The 19366-nt window shown below is 39.8% G+C and overlaps 1 protein-coding gene across 3 annotated transcripts in view; it reads right to left on the bottom strand.

The window, feature by feature from the left end:
• Positions 1–19366, bottom strand: part of UVRAG (UV radiation resistance associated) — a 328846-nt gene that overhangs the window by 291012 nt on the left and 18468 nt on the right. For all 3 annotated transcript variants that reach the window (XM_070803925.1, XM_019975249.2, XM_070803924.1), the window contains exon 2: positions 997–1114. In XM_070803925.1, coding sequence (XP_070660026.1) covers positions 997–1114 — 118 coding nt within the window. The remainder of the gene's footprint in view (positions 1–996; positions 1115–19366) is intronic.

The following is a 19366-nucleotide window of genomic DNA, read 5'->3' as shown; positions in this document are numbered from 1 at the left end:
ACAGCACGCCAGGCTTTCCTGTCCTTCAACATCTCCCAGAGATTGTGCAAACACTGAACTTAGTGTTTAAGAATTTTATTATGTCAAGACACTGAACGACTCATAGCATTTGTTATAGTAGCTAGAGTTACTCGTTCAGATTAATACAATTGTTTTAAAAATATGCAGTGGTTAGAACGAAACCGAAGAATGAAAATAAAACTGTAAAAATGGTGGAATTTACAGTCCTTTTTTCCTTGTCCAAAAATTACATAGCAAGCTATTTCAGTATATAGTATATATACTGGTATATAGTTGGTATATAGTTACTTACTGGTACATAGCTGTATATAGTTATATACTAGCTGAAATAGCCAGAACTAATATCAATGTAGTTTTAATCCTAATACAATATTCCTGCCATTATAACATTTTTCTTCTTTTACAGTTTTTAACATAAGTCAACTGATTATGTCAAAGTGTCTTTTGCCTAATATGTATTCAAAAGATGCTTGGGATTCTGAATCAAATATCTGATGTCCTCTTAGAATTATCACTTACGGAAGAATCCACATTTCAGTATGAGGAAATGAATTCAAAGAAACCATGCAATTCTAAAAATGAGTCCATATACACAAAGAATTACAGATATGATAAGATATGAACTGGGTCCAAATTTTACCACAAGACTAAAGGAATCAATTATATTTTAAAGACAAGCAAATTAGTACTAGATACTAGACTCAAGTAACCTATTTCAAATGACAGCTACTGAATAATTAAACATTATAAAGGAATGATAAATTTATCATTGTAAGGCTCAGCTATCCAAAAGAACTAGCCAAAAGACATGTTTCTTCAATATATGTAACAACTGCTCAAGAAATATTTTCAGACAGCATGACAACTTAGTTTTCTAATAAGCAATACTAGCAAGGGATGCAGAGAATCATTTGTGTTACAAAAGAATAAAAATGAGATCTAACGATCTGTGGGTGGCAAGTCAGATTCTCTTACCTTTGTATACCTTTTCAGTGTTACACAAGTGAAGTGTGAAGTAGGTATCAAGGAGCTGATGGCCATTCCTATTAACAATGTTCCGGGCAGCAATGTTCCGAAGATGTCTAAGACGACGCTGAAACATAAAGAAGAACAAAAAAAGAGGAGTATTCAGTTTTTCCCTCTTCTAAAACTTTCTGAAAGCTACAATTCAAAGATAAAATTTAGTAAGTTGTCCCAGTCATTTATTTGTTGAGCCAGCAACCTTAACCCAGTCTTTTATTTATGCCTCAATATCTCTTCTGTTAAATAGGAGTTATTCTTGCCCTATATCATTTACAAAGCTGTTGGAAGCATGAAATAACAGAAATGAAATATTCTTGAAAAGTATAAATATTATATAAATCCTATATACCTGTAGAATAGCATCAGTATTTCCTGGAATATTAACTAAGCAGTAATTTGCTTTTTTCCCATCAGAAGGATGCAAAGTCCAACTCACACCAACACAAAATTAGCAATTATTACATACACACAGCTCTGTTGCTAGTTCAGTCTGATGCCAGATCATCTGTTACAACCAAGAAAAGAAGGCAAAGACAAAAAAAAAAAAAGTAACTAACACTGTTCACTTCATCAGGCCAGTAACCCAACTGTTGTCAGCTTAAATTCTCACTCGACCATCAGTCAACCAGTCCCTATTTTTTCATCAGGCCTTCCTCCAACTAGATGCAAAAATTATTTGAAGTCATAAGTGTTGGAAATGCAAAAGCTCCAAAAGCAATAGGAGAAATCAACAAAAATATAAGATGCCTAAGTGTTAGTTGTGCAGTTGTGTCCAACTCTGCGACCCCATGAACTGTAGTCTGCCAAGCTCCTCTGTCCATGGGATTTCTCCAGGCAAGAATAATGGAGTGGGTAGGCATTCCCTTCTCTAGGGGATCTGCTCAAACCAGGGATCAAACCCGGGTCTCCTGCACTGCACGCAGATTCTTTACCACTGAGCTACAGAGTACAGAATACCTTAAGATACCTTAACAGATAGCCAAGTCATTTGGTATAAAACAGAAAAGTTGGCAGTCAAGTCTGAGCACAACAGATTCATTCTCAATAGCTAGTCCCCTGTGTCAGATTATTTCAGAGACTGAAAAATAGAAACCAAGTGCTCAGTTTTAAAATATGCTTAAAGCTTTCCCTTTAGGCCGAAAGCCCACTTTGCTGCGGTAAGTCCATCATCAATTACAGGTGCAGTCAGCCAGCAAAGCACAGTTATTCCTTTCCATGCACACAGCAACCTAATCCTTTCTCCCAGTCTAGAGGTTAAGATTCTTGGACAGAGAAGGTTATTGTCTAATAAATTTATTTAACATTCTAAGTATGAAAAACCCCCAAATGTGTTTATAAAAAGTTCTTAGGGGTTACTTTAAAAGACTTATATTTCTACAATCTGCCAAAGGTTTCCATTTCACACCCTAGATTACAGTGACTATTTCCTCCAACCACATATTTTTCATTAGCCTTCTGAGACAAGACTTTAAATTGACAGGAACCACTAATAGCCTGCATACATAATAATCACATCTATTTTGCCAAAAGATTCCAATCTTGGTCCTCTATTCAAAGACCTGAAAACATTACCCACAGCCTCCGGCATAAAGTACAAACTTCCCATTATTCCCTTCAAAGCCTTGCACAATCCAACCTCTCCATACTCGATCCTTACTTCCCATTAGATCTTCCACACACCTAACCCCCGGTCACAAGTGACTGTTTACTGTTCCATGAAAAAGATCATGTAAGGTCCTAGATCCATGTTTTTGCCAATGCTAGCTCCTCAGAGCTATCTACTGAGATTACCATATGGATTTTATCTTTCAATTTGTTTATATGATGTATCACACCAATTGATTTGTGTATACTGAAAAATCTTTGCATCCCTGAGATAAACCCCACTTGACCATGGTGTATGAATCTTTCAATGTATTGTTAGAGTCTGTCTGCATTTTGCTCAGGATTTTGGCATCTGTGTTCATCAGTGATATTGGCCTGTAATTTACTTTTTTTGTGATATCTGAAGCACTAAGATAAGTATTTTCATTAAACAACTGGAACAAACAAAGGAAATCAACACTCGGGTAAATTATGGATGTAATCTTGGTGAAGGCAGTAAATATACACGGGGACCTCTTGTGCCCTTTGTCTTGGTTTCCTCTTTAAAATATTCATTCCAATTTTATCATAAAGCTGATTATTTTTAAAAATATTAAACATGCGAAATGCCAGGCTGTATGATGCACAAGCTAAAATCAAGACTGCCGGGAGAAATATCAATAACCTCAGATACGCAGATAACACCACACTTATGGCACAAAGCGAAGAAGAACTAGAGAGCCCCTTGATGAAAGTGAAAGAGGAGAATGAAAAAGCTGGCTTAAAATTCAACATTCAGAAAACTAAGATCATGGCATCTGGTCCCATCACTTCATGGCAAATAGATGGAGAAACAGTAGAAGGTGAGAGACTTTATTTTTGGGGCTCCAAAATCACTGCAGATGGTGACTGCAGCCATGAAATTAAAAGATGCTTGCTCCTTAGAAGAAAAGCTGTGACCCAACCTAGACAGCTTATTAAAAAGCAGAGACATTACTTTGCCAACAAAGGTCCGTCTAGTCAAAGCTATGGTTTTTCTAGTAGTCATGTATATGAGAGTTGGACCATAAAGAAGGCTGAGCACTGAACAACTGATGCTTTTGAACTGTGGTGTTGGAGAAGGCTCTTGAGAGTCCTTTGGACTGCAAGGAGATCCAACCAGTCCATCCTAAAGGAAATCAGTCCTGAATATTCATTGGAAGGGCTGATGCTGAAGCTGAAGCTGAAACTCCAATACTTTGGCCACCTGATGCAAAGAACTGACTCACTGGAAAAGACCCTGATGCTGGGGAAAACTGAAGGTAGGAGAAGGGAACGACAGAGGATGAGATGGTTGGATGGCATCACAGACTCGATGGACCTGAGTTTGAGCAAGCTCTCAGAGTTGGTGATGGACAGGGAAGCCTGGCATGCGGCAGTCCATGGGGTCGCAAAGAATCAGACATGACTGAGCAACTGAACTGAAACTTTAATAAATTAGATTAACAATATTAATAATATGCCAAAGGACCTACTATGCACAGGGAACTATACTCAACATTTTGTAATGATCTATTAGAAAAGAAAATATAAAGAAGAGTATATTTTTTTAAAAAAAGATAAAGAAGAATATATATGGGACTTCCCTGGTGGTCCAGTGGTTAAGAATCTGCCAGCTAATGCAGGGAACTAAGATCCCACATGCCACGGGACAACTAAGCTTCGTGAGCCACAGCTACTGAGCCCGCACTCTATAGCCCACTAGAGAACTCCCTGCCTGCCACAACTAGAGAAAGCCTGCATACTGCAATGAAGAGCCAATGCAGTCAAAAATAAAGAAACAGAAGAATGTGTGTGTGTGTTTGTCTGTATAACTGAGTCACTGTGCTGTACACCTGGAACTAACAGGATATTATAAATCAACTAAACCTCAAAAATAAATAAGAATTAATAATAATAATTATTATATGCTAATGTTAATTTTTAGTTTTGAAAAATGTAAAATGGTAATGTATGATACTAGCCTTAGGGAAAACTGAACGAAGGGAATTCTGTGTACTGTCTTTGCAACTTCTCTGTAAATCTAAAATTATTCCAAAATTTTAAAAAATGATAAGCTATTTATTGCCTTTTTTCAGAACTAGGAGTGGAAAGGGGACAAAGAATGCCAGTAAAACAACACTTCACAAATATTATTTAAACAGAGCTCCTCTCTTCCATCCCCACCCATTCATCTCCTTCCTTCAGTCTCCCATCTCCTTCCTTCCTCCCCTTCCCCCAAGGTTTAATGCAATTAAAAAGAAACACTGGAAGGTTAAACCAGAAACTCAGAAAATGACCTATGGGGGTGAGAAGAGGTTGGAGGGAACAGAGATATAAGCAAGACTTCCCTGATACTTCGCTATGTGGTTTTGCCTTCTGTACCGTAAGAATGATTTACATAATCAAAAAATAAAGTTAAATAAGAAAAGTTTAAATCAACTAAACCTAGTCAAAAATATAACAGCAATACCAAAAATTACCACCAGTCTTAGGCTATATCACCCACCTTTGCCCAAATTACTACCCTATGAACCTAGGAAATATTAAAGAAATCAAGGTGACCTAAAGGATCCTCTCTAGTTCTCAGTTCTCCAGAACATCTGTACTTGACCAAAACAATGTATAATTACAGATAGTTTCAAATATTTGTCTGTTTTCCCAACTAGACTAAAAGTTCTATATGGGTGAGATTTGTTTTATTAACTGCTGTATCTCTAGCACCTAGATGAATAACTAGCAAATAGTAGGAACACAACAAATGGTTTTTGATTGAATTTATACATGTCCAAAATCACTGCAGATGGTGACTTCAGCCATGAAATTAAAAGACGCTTACTCCTTGGAAGGAAACTTATAACCAGCCTAGACAGCATATTGAAAAGCAGAGACATTACTTTGTCAGCAAAGGTCCATCTAGTCAAGGCTATGGTTTTTCCAGTGGTCATGTATAGATGTGAGAGTTGGACTATAAAGAAGGCTGAGTGCTGAAAAATTTATGCTTTTGAACTGTGGTGTTGGAGAAGACTCTTGAGAGTCCCTTGGACTGCAAGGAGATCCAATCAGTCCATCCTAAAGGAGATCAATCCTGGGTGTTCACTGGAAGGCTGATGTTGAAACTGAAACTCCAATACTTTGGCCATCTGATGCGAAGAGTTGACTGATTGGAAAAGAATCTGATGCTGGGAAAGATTGAGGGCAGGAGGAGAAGGGGATGACAGAGGATGAGATGGTTGGATGGCATCACCAACTCAATGGGCTGGATTTGAGTGAACTCCAGGAGTTGGTGATGGACAGGGAGGCCTGGTGTGCTGTGGTTCATGAGGTTGCAAAGAGTTGGACACGACTGAGCAACTGAACTGAACTGATACATATCCAGACAATTAACACAGTCAAGAAGGGCTTGGTATGACCTAGGTCGTGCAATGAACCTGAGTGGCCTGGAACCCATAGTGGATTGTGACACCCACCCATGAGATGGTGGGAGAATACAGAGCACTTCAAACCTAAGACTGGACCTCAGGACTGAAAGTGGGGGTCAAATCTTAGCAGTGCTTCTGGACTACAGCAAATTCTCAGCATTCACCTACCTACCTGTAACTGTACCAAGGTATACCAGGCACCAGGAATTCATGGCCTGGAGGCAACATCAAGCATAAATGTACTGCTTTAGACCTTGTCTAAACAGAATTAAATATCAGATTATCTCTTCAATGGCCCATCCAAAGATAAATTCAAATCCGTCTTATGATCTAAACTGGCTCAAATATCTCAGAAAAGTAAAAACAGTAAGTAATTAAAATTTATGCCAACTTTGGAATTACTCTTTGTTTTTGGCTGTGCTGGGTCTTCATTATTATGCATGCACTTTCTCTAGTTGCAGCACGTGGGATTCTCATTGTGGTGACATCTCTTATTGCAGAGCATGGGCTCTAGAGCACAGGCTCAGTAGCTGTGGCCCACGGGCTGAGCTGACCTATGCCATGTGGAATCCTCCTGGTCTAGGGATCGAACAGTGTTCCCCAAATTGGCAGGTGGGGATTCTTAACCACTGGACCACCAGGAAAGTCCCAGATTACTCTTTAAGATAACATTCCATGCAGTTTCTTAAACTGCCCAATCACCTCACACTTTCTTAAAGCTTTAAGCATTCACAGTTAAAAAAGGCTCTTTGCATCTCTTTCTACAGCAGTAGCTTTAGGCAGCCAATTATACTCTAAAAACATCTATTCCCAAATTTGAATAGATTTTAATTTTTAAGTTGGAATTAAAATGGCTTTAAAGTCTTTGAAGCACTACCTAAAAAACATTCTATATCAAGGTTAAAAACAATCACTAGAATAAAATCTTATTCAGCTTTTATTTGCAAGACTGATGTATTATAGCTAGAGCACAATTCTGCTACCTGAAATGTTGGCAGTGGGAAAGAAACCGGAATGATCCTAAATCCCTCAACCTTTTTTTTCTTTTTTAAACAAATCTCTCAAGTATAAATTCTAAAACAAGACTTCATTGGCATGTTTTCTACATTTGAAACATCTGCTTAAGTAAACAAGCATTACACTAGTATGATTGTAAATTGATGCCCCTAAAGAATCTAAAAGGGTTGGATTTTCTTGTTAACAGTACTAATGTTCTTAGAAAACTGCTTTAAAACCTGAGTGAAAGTCACTCAGTCGTGTCCGACTTTGCGATCCCATGGACTATACAGTCCATGGAATTCTCCAGGCCAGAATACTGGAGTGGGTAGCCTTTCCATTCTCCAGGGGATCTTCAAACCCAGGTCTCCCGCATTGCAGGCGGATTGTTTACCAGCTGAGCCACAAGGGAAGCCCAAAATGTACCCACAGTAGATTAAAGAACTTTTTTTGCCTTTTAAAATTTTGCTGTTTTATCTTGCCCAGCATCTATTTGGTTTAAAAAACAAACAAACAACAAAAAAGAACAAAAACACCTCAGATATTCCTCTGTAGAACTACCCTCCTCTGCTATCAATCTACTGTAGAATTAATCCCACTTCCAACTCCAAGGAGGATCATGTGACTCAGGTCAGGTCAGTCAGCCCTGATCATTCCCTCCCCCTGACCATAACAACACAATTAGGATCCGTGGAAAACCTAGAAGTTGTATTAAATAGTCGATTAAATTCTTTTCCCCCCCTACTGGCCTAGAACCTGGAAGGATATAGGGCTAGAGATGCTGGCTGTCATCTTTACATCATAGTGAAACCTGAGATGGAAACTGCAAGAGAGCAGAGTTCAGAAACCTGGAGCAAGACAGAAATAAGGCATTCCAAGAGTAAGGTAAGAGATACAAACTACTATGTACAAAATGGATAAGCAACAAGGATGCAGTGTATAGCAGAGGGAATTACAACCATTATCTTGTAACAACTATTCATGGAGTATAACCTGCAAAAAGCAGAATCACTATGTTCTACGCCTGAAATTAATATTAAGTCAACTATACTTTAATAACGGAGAAGGCAATGGCACTCCACTCCAGTACTCTTGCCTGGAAAATCCCATGGACGGAGGAGCCTGGTAGGCTGCAGTCCATAGGGTCGCTAAGGGTCGGACACAACTGAAGCGACTTAGCAGCAGCAGCAGCAGCATACTTTAATAAAAAAAATAAAAGTCCTGCCAAAAGAATTTTAGTCTCTGTCAGTACTAAGTGAAGTACTGAGCAACTTCACTTTCACTTTTCACTTTCATGCATTGGAGAAGGAAATGGCAACCCACTCCAGTATTCTTGCCTGGAGAATCCCAGGGACGGGGGAGCCTGGTGGGCTGCCGTCTATGGAGTCGCACAGAGTCGGACATGACTGAAGTGACTTAGCAGCAGCAGCAGCAGTATACTTTAATAAAAAAAAATAAAAGTCCTGCCAAAGGAATTTTAGTCTCTGTCAGTATGACCAAATCCTACCTAAAATGAGAATAATGACAGAAACCAACCCTGTCCTGATAAAACTGTTGAAGATTATAACTAGAGAACACTTATATCATAACTGTTTATCAAGAATTTTTCCCACTAACAGGTTAGTAAATGAAAAGTAACATTCTAATTTAGCTGCAAGGTACAAAGAAATGTTTTGTTAAACATCCCCATATTTTAGAAAATGGTAATTTCTGATGGGTCAATCCATTTTTATTGATACAATTTTGAACTTCATCCTTGGTGACAGCAAGTCGAAACAACACCTCAGAACTAAAAGAAAACCAAAGCAACTTTTAGTAGTAAAGTAGGCCACTGGTGTTCTATGTTCTCCCCAAATGTTATCTTTCCTTTGCTGGTATCTAAACTTGGTCATGGGGTCGCAAAGAGTCAGACACGACTAAGCAACTGAACTGAACTGAAACTTGGTCTGGCTTCTGAGGTATAAAAATGACCAAAGAGAAATGTGATGTTTTCCTCCTCTCTGCTGGAGAGTGACTCAGGGAGACTGATGATGGCTATCCTCCTCCCTCCTTGCTTATTAAAACAAGAGTAACTAAGTGTCTCGCTGTTCACTGAACCCAGGGTAGGCAAAGCGTGAGCGAGGAAGCAGATAGGAAGAAGCTGAAAGAAGATGCGAGGAGCCATAAGAACTGCGAACATTCTTTATTCGCAGCAGCAAGGCAGACATGCTTTATCCTCTAATGGCTGCCGCTGCCACAAGACACAGCAAGGGCTTTTCTGGTGGTGCTCATATAGGCATGATGCGCATGCCCAGTGCTATAAATGACCTCAGCTGTTAAATAACCATGCATAGAAACTGTTACAGAATGTGGGGCCAGAGCAAGGGAACACGGGGCGGGAGTGAAAGGGAGTTGGGCGAGAGAGCCTGACCACCGCCATCTTGGCTAACTGCTCTTTCCCAACACCGTGGTTCTTAAATATAAAGACTCCACAAATCTCCACCATCACCAAACTAAACTACCACCCACCACATACCTTTTATGGCTCCCAAGACCACAGTGAGGTATCTTCTAAGCAAATTTTGAGTCTAATATGCGTAGCTCTACAAGAGCTCTTACAAATCAACAATACAATCCATCAACTATCAGTTCAGATCAGATCAGTTGCTCAGTCATGTCCAACTCTTTGCAACCCCATGAATCGCAGCACGCCAGGCCTCCCTGTCCATCACCAACTCCTGGAGTTCACTCAGACTCAAGTCCATCGAGTCAGTGATCCCATCCAGCCATCTCATCCTCTGTCGTCCCCTTCTCCTCCTGCCCCCAATCCCTCCCAGCATCAGAGTCTTTTCCAATGAGTCAACTCTTCGCATGAGGTGGCCAAAGTATTGGAGTTTCAGCTTTAGCATCATTCCCTCCAAAGAAATCCCAGGGCTGATCTCCTTCAGAATGGACTGGTTGGATCTCCTTGCAGTCCAAGGGACTCTCAAGAGGTCCTATAGAAAAGGGGGCAAAGGATATAAAAAGGCAGACCACCAGAAAAGAAATGGAAATGGTCAGTAACCATATGAGAAGATGCATAATCCTACTCATAAAGATATGCACACCAAAACAAATAGTCCAGCTTATGGAGACTGCAGTTTCCAAAGAATGGTCCCACTAATACATCCCATCCCACATGCTCGCTTCCAGTGTGAGGCTGCCACTTCTCCTGTACGAAATGAGGTCTATGTTCCCTCCCCCTTAAATGACAACAGGCCTGTGACTATGGTAGAAATGATGTCATGTGACTTCTGAAGCTGAATCACAAAGTTACCTGGACCTCTTTATTGGATGCTCTTTCTCAGAATTCAGTCATCCCTCGGTAAGGATCTCTAGTCTTTCCCATTCTATTGTTTTCTTCTATTTCTTTGCACTGATCACTGAGGAAGGCTTTCTTATCTCTCTTTGCTGTTCTTTGGAATTCTGCATTCAAATGGGTATATCTTTCCTTTTCCCCTTTGCTTTCCACTTCCCTTCTTTTCACAGCTATTTGTAAGGCCTCCTCAGATAGCCATTTTGCTTTTTTGCATTTCTTTTTCTTGGGGATGGTCTTGATCCCTGTCTCCTGTACAATGTCACGAACCTCTGTCCATAGTTCATCAGGCACTTCTGTCTATCGGATCTAGTCCCTTAAATCTATTTCTCACTTCCACTGTATAATGGTAAGGGATTTGATTTAGGTCATACCTGAACAGTCTAGTGGTTTTCTCCACTTTCTTCAATTTCAGTCTGAATTTGGCAATAAGGAGTTCATGATCTGAGCCACAGTCAGCTCCCAGTCTTGTTTTTGCTGACTGTATAGAGCTTCTCCATCTTTGGCTGCAAAGAATATAATCAATCTGATTTTGGTGTTGGCCATCTGGTGATGTCCATGTGTAGAGTCTTCTCTTGTGTTGCTGGAAGATGGTGTTTGCTATGACCAATGCATTCTCCTGGCAGAACTCTATTAGCCTTGGCCCTGCTTCATTCCGTACCCCAAGGCCAAATTTGCCTGTTACTCCAGGTGTTTCTTGACTTCCCACTTTTGCATTCCAGTCCCCTATAATGAAAAGGATATCTTTTGGGGGTGTTAGTTCTAGAAGGTTTTGTAGGTCTTCATAGAACTATTCAATTTCAGCTTCTTCAGCATTACTGGTAGAGGCATAGACTTGGATTACCATGATATTGAATGGTTTGCCTTGGAAACGAACAGAGATCATTCTGTCATTTTTGAGACTGCATCCAAGTACTGCATTTCGGACTCTTTTGTTGACTACAATGGCTACTCCATTTCTTCTAAGGGATTCCTGCCCACAGTAGTAGATATAATGGTCATCTGAGTTAAATTCACCCATTCCAGTCCATTTTAGTTCACTGATTCCTAGAATGTCGATGTTCACTCTTGGCATCTCCTGTTTGACCACTTCCAATTTGCCTTGATTCATGGACCTAACATTCCAGGTTCCTATGCAATATTGCTCTTTTCAGCATTGAACCTTGGCAGACAGTGAAGAAGAACTAAAGAGCCTCTTGCTAAAAGTGAAAGAGGAGAATGAAAAAGTTGCCTTAAAGCTCAACGTTCAGAAAACTAAGATCATGGCATCCAGTCCCATCATTTCTTGGCAAACAGATGGGGAAACAGTGGAAACAGTGGCTGACTTTATTTTTCTGGGCTCCAAAATCACTGTAGATGGTGACTGCAGCCATGAAATTAAAAGACGCTTACTCCTTGGAAGGAAAGTTATGACCAACCTAAACAGCATATTCAAAAGCAGAGACATTATTCTGCCAACAAAGGTCCATCTAGTCAAGGCTATGGTTTCTCCAGTAGTCATGTATGGATGTGAGAGTTGGACTATAAAGAAAGCTGAGCACAGAAGAATTGATGCTTTTGAACTGTGGTGTTGGAGAAGACTCTTGAGAGTCCCTTGGACTGCAAGGAGATCCAACCAGTCCATCCTAAAGGAGATCAGTCCTGGGTGTTCACTGGAAGGACTGATATTGAAGCTGAAACTCTAATACTTTGGCCACCTGATGCGAAGAACTGACTCACTGGAAAAACCCTGATGCTGGCAGATTGAGGGCAGGAGGTGAAGGGGATGACAGAGGATGAGATGGTTGGATGGCATCACCGACTCAATGGACATGGGTTTGGGTGGACTCCGGGAGTTGGTGATGGACAGGGAAGCCTGGCGTGCTGTGGTTCATGGGGTCGCAAAGAGGCGGACATGACTAAGCGACTGAACTGAACTCAACTCGGTGAAGATGCCAAGCAGCCACATGTTAAAGGCCTGGAAGGTGTTCTGCTCAGTCCCAGCTAAGAGCGTCCAGCTTAACCTGACACACAAATGACCATTTCAGCACCAAGCAGTTGAGATGCCAGAAACGACATCAAGTAAAGCACAGACAAGTTGTTCTCACCCAGTCCGAAACAAAACTTTTCATGAGCAAAATAAATGATGATGTTTTACGCCACAAAATTTTTTCTTTGTTACTCAGCAATATAAAACAAAGAAATCTATTAACCAAACAGTTTAGTTTCTGTCAGGTTGATACTAGTAAGGAAAATGATGTTGGGGAAAATATAAACTGGTCCATTTTGGAAGGAGGGTGATTTAGCAACAATTACCAAAGTGTATATAATATTTGACCAAGCAATTCCACAAATCACAAAAATGTGTGCAAATATTAGTTATAAAAGCAAAAACTGAAAAACCACTCTTGAATTGTGGCATATTCATACAGTGGAAAATTACATAACCATTACAAAAACAAAGTGATAATATGAAACACAAACAAAAGAGCAAAAACTTTTAAATGTACACATAACTACTACTGTACACCCTGAGTGATGTAGATCAAGGGTTGGTCAACTTGTTTTAAAAGGTTCCGAAAGTAAACATTTCAAGCTTTTCAGGGTGCATTCTGTCTCTGCAAATTCTTTGGGTTTAAACATGGTTGTTTATAATCCTTTAGCCATGTCAAAATCTTTCTTATTTCATCAGTGGTTACAAAAAGCAATGACCATTAGCCACACTTTGCTAACCCTTAACGTAGAAAATCACTGAGTTATGAGACTTTTTAAAGTAGAATTTGATTTGAAAAAGTAGTCAAACTTGTTCTGAGTATCTTTCCCCTTCCCTATTCTTAATTCACTTCCTTTTCAGATCCAGCCTTTACTCTCAGCATGGGACCAGGCTAAAGGGCATGGAAGAATTAAGGCCCAGGTTAACTCAGGTTACTGCTACTTTGGCACACTTTTTTGAGGGGCAACAAAAGCAAACCTGGGAGAAAATGTTTCCCACATTTCCACAGAAGGTAAAAATGCTGAATTACCAAATCAAGAATGTAAGCTTGATAAATTAGGTCAGTCTTTTTAAAACAAAAAAGCCCGTTCTATATTACAGAATTCTATTTCATCTAATCTTTTGATCCCACCTGAAAGACTCATTGTGAAAAGTTTTGAAAGAACACAAAAATGCTTTAAAACTACCACTTGGGGCTACTGGATAGAAAGCAAATGATGCCAACAGGCAATGTTACAGATTTAAACAAACCATCAACTCTAAAGTCTCATAAAACACTTTACAGCTCCTGTTCCTAATTGAGAACTTTCTCTGACATAAATTACACAACCTCGGACCCAAAGCCCTCATTTTGACATTAACTCTCCTCTCACCCAAGTTCAAGTAAGTCCTAGAACTTAATTCAGTCACTTACTAAGCACTAACAGCCTTCTCCACAAGAAAAGACAAAATTCAATAACCTCAGATATGCAGATGACACCACCCTTATGGCAGAAAGTGAAGAGGAACTAAAAAGCCTCCTGATGAAAGTGAAAGTGGAGAGTGAAAAAGTTGGCTTAAAGCTCAACATTCAGAAAGCGAAGATCATGGCATCCGGTCCCACCACTTCATGGGAAATAGATGGGGAAACAGTGGAAACAGTGTCAGACTTTATTTTTCTGGGCTCCAAAATCACTACAGATGGTGACTGCAGCCATGAAATTGAAAGACGCTTACTCCTTGGAAGGAAAGTTATGACCAACCTAGATAGCATATTCAAAAGCAGAGACATTACTTTGCAACAAAGGTTCATCTACTCAAGGCTATGGTTTTTCCTGTGGTCATGTATGGATGTGAGAGTTGGACTGTGAAGAAGGCTGAGCGCCGAAGAATTGATGCTTTTGAACTGTGGTGTTGGAGAAGACTGTTGAGAGTCCCTTGGACTGCAAGAAGATCCAGCCAGTCCATCCTGAAGGAGATCAGCCCTGGGATTTCTTTGGAAGGAATAATGCTAAAGCTGAAACTCCAGTACTTTGGCCACCTCATGCGAAGAGTTGACTCATTGGAAAAGACTCTGATGCTGGGAGGGATTAGGGGCAGGAGGAGAAGGGGACAACAGAGGATGAGATGGCTGGATGGCATCACTGACTCGATGGACGTGAGTCTGAGTGAACTCCGGGAGTTGGTGATGGACAAGGAGGCCTGGCGTGCTGCGATTCATGGGGTGGCCAAGAGTCGGACACGACTGAGCGACTGATCTGATCTGATCTATAGCTCTGAACTTTCTATACGTCTTAGACATTTTGACTCTGGCTTGGTTTTTTTTCATCTCCATCCTATTTACCCCCAGTCTAGGGGGAAAGTCCAAACTTGCCCTTTCCCCCCATGATTCTTGAGGAGAATTGCTCTAAAAAACAGGTCTTTGCAGCGACAGACCCAGTATTGTTCTCGGTGAGTGTCTGTCTCTCCCCCTCCCTCTCTTATTCCCCTTTCTTCTATTTTCCTCTCCAGACTATGCTAGGAACTGTGGGGGTACAAACATGGGATTCCCCAGGTTCAGAGTACGTAATCTTTCTAAAGAACTGGAGTTTGTGCACACCAAAGAAAGCTAGTCTGAGGTAAAAGTATCCAGCACATACTTTCAAAGAGCATTTAATTAAAGAACCGTTACTATAGAAATATAAGACCGAACAAGATAGACACAGAACTATAAAGGATGACCGGGAGGATAAACACTGGAAGACAGAAGACAAGTGGCCCAAGTACACAGTAACATCGTGCTTGCAATCTGCTTCAAATTAATCAGGGTGAGGCAAGTAGTTAGGCATACAGATAAAAGACCTACCATGAGGTGACAGTTACTGATGGTTATTACCAATAACAAGTAATAGGTACTTCGGAGTTTATTATCCCACCCTCCCGTATGTATGCATTTCAATATACATTGATACATAAAATATACATATAGATACTTCATTATTCATTGAAATTGCCATAATAAAAAAGTTTTAAAATAGTATCAATAAGAACAGAAAGGATAAGACTATATAGGAGCGCAAAGACAAAATTGGGCTTAATGGGGATACTAATTAGATAACGGATATGGTTGAGGACAAACAGAAGATTGTTAAAAGAAATAAAGGAAAAATAAAAGAGAAATAAGAACTAATCAATAAAATTGTTAGGACAAGAGAGTAGCCATCAGTAAAGGGAAAGGGAAGGAAAGAAAAGAAATATGTACATATATCAAATTTCAGGTGGCTTAAAAACATTCAAATGTAAATAATTAAAGCATAATAAAAGTTCCAAAAGAAACCATGAAGAATTATTTTATAACCTCAAAGGTCTAAGAATGACATAAAACTCTGAAGCTATAAAAAGAGGGGGAAAAAAAAATCAATAAAATTTCCTACATAAAATGTTTTTAAATTATGCATGACAAAAACTATCATATGCAAAGTCAAAAAAAAAAACAACCTAACAAAAAAATTTCAATTCTTATAACAAAGATGATTTCACTAAAACACAGAGTTCATATGGGAATCCCCTGGTGGTCCAGTGGTTAGGACTCAGTGCTTTCATTGACAGGGGCCTGGTTTTAATCCCTAGTCAGGGAACTAAGATCCCACAAGCTATGAGGCACAGCCAAAAATAAAATAAAACCGTTCATAGAACAAAAAGGCCAACAACCCAACAGAAAAACTGACAAAGAATATTAACAGATTAATTCACAGAAGATACAAATAGCACTTTAGAAGAGATTCTCAACCTCACTCATAAGAGACTCATAATGCAACTTAAAACTACACTAAAATTGGCACAGATCACAAAGTCTGATAACATATTCAGAGACAGGCAGTGGCAAAACAGACACTTTCCTGAAAAAAGTATAATTGGTAAAACCTCTAAAAGATGGCACAATTACAAATACATATATGTTACTTCCACACCTGTATTAAAAACACACTTGCAGATATACAACATGATATATGTAATACAATACTAGCAAAACCTGGAAATACATTAAATGTTCATCAATAGGGGACTGCTGATGTATATACATATCCTACACTGGAACAGTGTGGGACCATCAAGAGTAAATTATGTGGCAGCTTTCTGAGCACTGATATGTAACAATCTGTATAATACACTATTAGTTGTTTTAAAAAATAGTACAGTTTATACATAATGTTTAATAAGTCATCATTTGTGTTTAACAGGAAAAAAGAATATAATTCTGTAATGATAGGAGAAGCATAAAATATAACTGATAACACTGGTTGTCCAAGCAAAGGGAAAGTGGGTATTTGGGACACAGAGTGGTATGAACTCTTCACTGTATCCTCATATATTGCTGAGTTGTAATCCATATGAATATATAATCTATTTTTTTAAATAAAACTAAATTTACATTTTTAAGTAAAGAGATGGCAACCAACCCTCAAGCTGGGGTATCCATGACAGCCATTACCAGAAGCGGTGTGACATCGTGGTAAGGGAGTCAGTAATCCTGAACTCGAGGGTGGTTCTAACCACTTACTAGTGAGTAAGTCACGGAGTCCCTCTGAGCCTATTTCCTCTTCCATAAAATAGAAACATTTCCTGCATGCTTACCTCTGTGGGTTATTTTAAGAATCAAATGAAATTATGGATATAAAAGCTCTCTGAAAAATCAAAGTATTTTAAGAATATAAAGTACGAACAGAAATACGGATGTCAAGAAAGGGATGTGGTTAGTGTTAAGACGACGAATTGATTTAGGCGTTTTCTAATCTGAAGTAAAGAGACAGATTTAGAATTTATCTATCTAAATAGAGATAATAAAGTCACAGGAGTATAACAGATCTCCAAAGAAAAACATTAAATAAATAGAATTATAGAACTGAAAAGGATCCTGAAAGCCATCTAAACCTTTGCTATGCAGTATTACCTGGGAACTTGGAAATGTGGAATTTCAGGTCCCACTACAGACCTGACTCAGTCTGAATCTACATTTTAACAAGCTCCCCTGGCAGTCTGTTTTACTAAGCATTAATCTAAGCCATTTTGCTTATTTTTTAGATAATAAAATTAAGGCCTTAAGTAAATGGGCCCACCCATGTTTACGCTGTTAGTAAAGAGCAAATTCAAGATTTGCACCCAGGTCTGATCCCCTAGGCCATGTGTACATGTACACCATGCACGTGATTGTTTCAAAACCTTCGAGACATCCTTGCCAGGCAGATATCCCATGCCCCAACTCTCATTTCTAATCAGCGATCCACCCCATCAATTCTTCCTTCACAATATCTCAGGCACATGTTTCTTCTTTTCCACACTTTTCATTTATTTTCCTAAAGCTATCATTGCTTATAGTATGAAAAACCAGTTTCCTTCTTGTACCTATATTGACTTACTCTTCTGCAAACAAGAGCTCACTTACAAACTGTAAGTTCTATACAATTCTTTAAGAAAATATAAGCTATTATGCTTTTTCTTGGGGAGGGAGGGCAGGCGGCGCCGAGGTGAACAGTATATAGGATCTTAGTTCCCAGACCAAGGATTGAACCTATGCCCCCTATAGTAGAAGCACAGAGTCCCAACCAGTGGACCACAAAGGAATGACCCATTATGCATTAAATGTTAACATGCTAATTACAGGCAGAATCTATGTTTAAAATCTACCAAGATTAGCAAACTGTAATTTCATAATCCTAACTCAGAACCTTCATGTTTTCATTTCCATGATTTCTTCCCATTACCCCTCCCTCTTTGCCCCAGAACTAACCCAGGATTCGTTACTCTAATAAGGTCCTCCCACTGTAATCAAGCTTTACTAAGTAAATCCAAAGGCCTTAAATCTTCTTTCCAGTACCATCTTCGATCCCAATCTGTTTCAATAAACTTACAACATTCACAAACATCCTCATGTCTTCATAATTCTCTTCTATACACTGTACCCTAAGAAACCAAAGCATCGGAACATTTCCTGAGCACTCATGATATGCCCGGATCTACACAATGAAATAAAAGACCAAATACCTCTGACTGCCTCTCCCACACAAATTCAGTAAGATTAAGAGCCCTGGTCTCTGCCCCATTTCCACATCTACACCAAGAAGCTTTGACTTTTTTAAGACCAAATAATATGGGAGGACTTTGATAGATGTCAGCCACAAGAGAAACAGATGAACAGGCAGATGAAGCCACCCATAACATGAGGACTAGCTCCTGTGCAACAGCCAACACACTGAAGCACCAGGGTAAGCAGTTTCAGAGACTGCTGCTGCTAAGTCGCTTCTGTCGTGTCCGACTCTGTGTGACCCCATAGACGGCAGCCCATTAGGCTCCCCCGTCCCTGGGATTCTCCAGGCAAGAACACTGGAGTGGGTTGCCATTTCCTTCTCCAATGCATGAAAGGAAAAGTGAAAGTGAAGTCGCTCAGTCGTGTCCAACTCTTAGCGACCCCATGGACTGCGGCCCACCAGGCTCCTCCGTCCATGGGATTTTCCAGGCAAGAGTACTGGAGTGGGGTGCCTTTGTTCCAGAGACTACCAGCCACAAATTGAGTTCAGTTAAATCAACCTGAGAAAAACAAAGGGCATGTGCTCCAGTCCAAAATCAGATTGTGAGCTATTTATTCCAATTTTATCAAACACTGGTTTTGTGCTGTGGTATAAACTCAGCTTAGATTTGATTCCCAGCTCTGCTATCTCATTTCAAAGTTAAAGTCGCTCAGTTGTGTCCAACTTTGAAGTCCATGGAATTCTCCAGGCCAGAATACTGGAATGGGTAGCCTTTCCCTTCTCCAAGGGATCTTCCCAACCCAGGGAACGAACCCAGGTCTCCTGCATTACAGGCAGATTACCAGCTGAGCCACAAGGGAAGCCCAAGAATACTGGAGTGGGTAGCCTATCCCTTCTCCAGGGGATCTTCCCAACACAGAGTTCCACACCTAGGAACTCCCGCATTGCAGGCAGATTCTTTACTGTCTGAGCCACCAGGAAAGCCCTGAAGAGTAAACAGAAGAACTGCAAA

This window comes from Bos indicus, chromosome 15 (assembly GCF_029378745.1).
Source record: "Bos indicus isolate NIAB-ARS_2022 breed Sahiwal x Tharparkar chromosome 15, NIAB-ARS_B.indTharparkar_mat_pri_1.0, whole genome shotgun sequence".
In the NCBI taxonomy this organism is placed as follows: Eukaryota; Metazoa; Chordata; class Mammalia; order Artiodactyla; family Bovidae; genus Bos; species Bos indicus.
The sequence above is the reverse complement of the archived record's forward strand: the minus strand, read 5'-3'. Positions and strand labels throughout refer to the sequence as shown.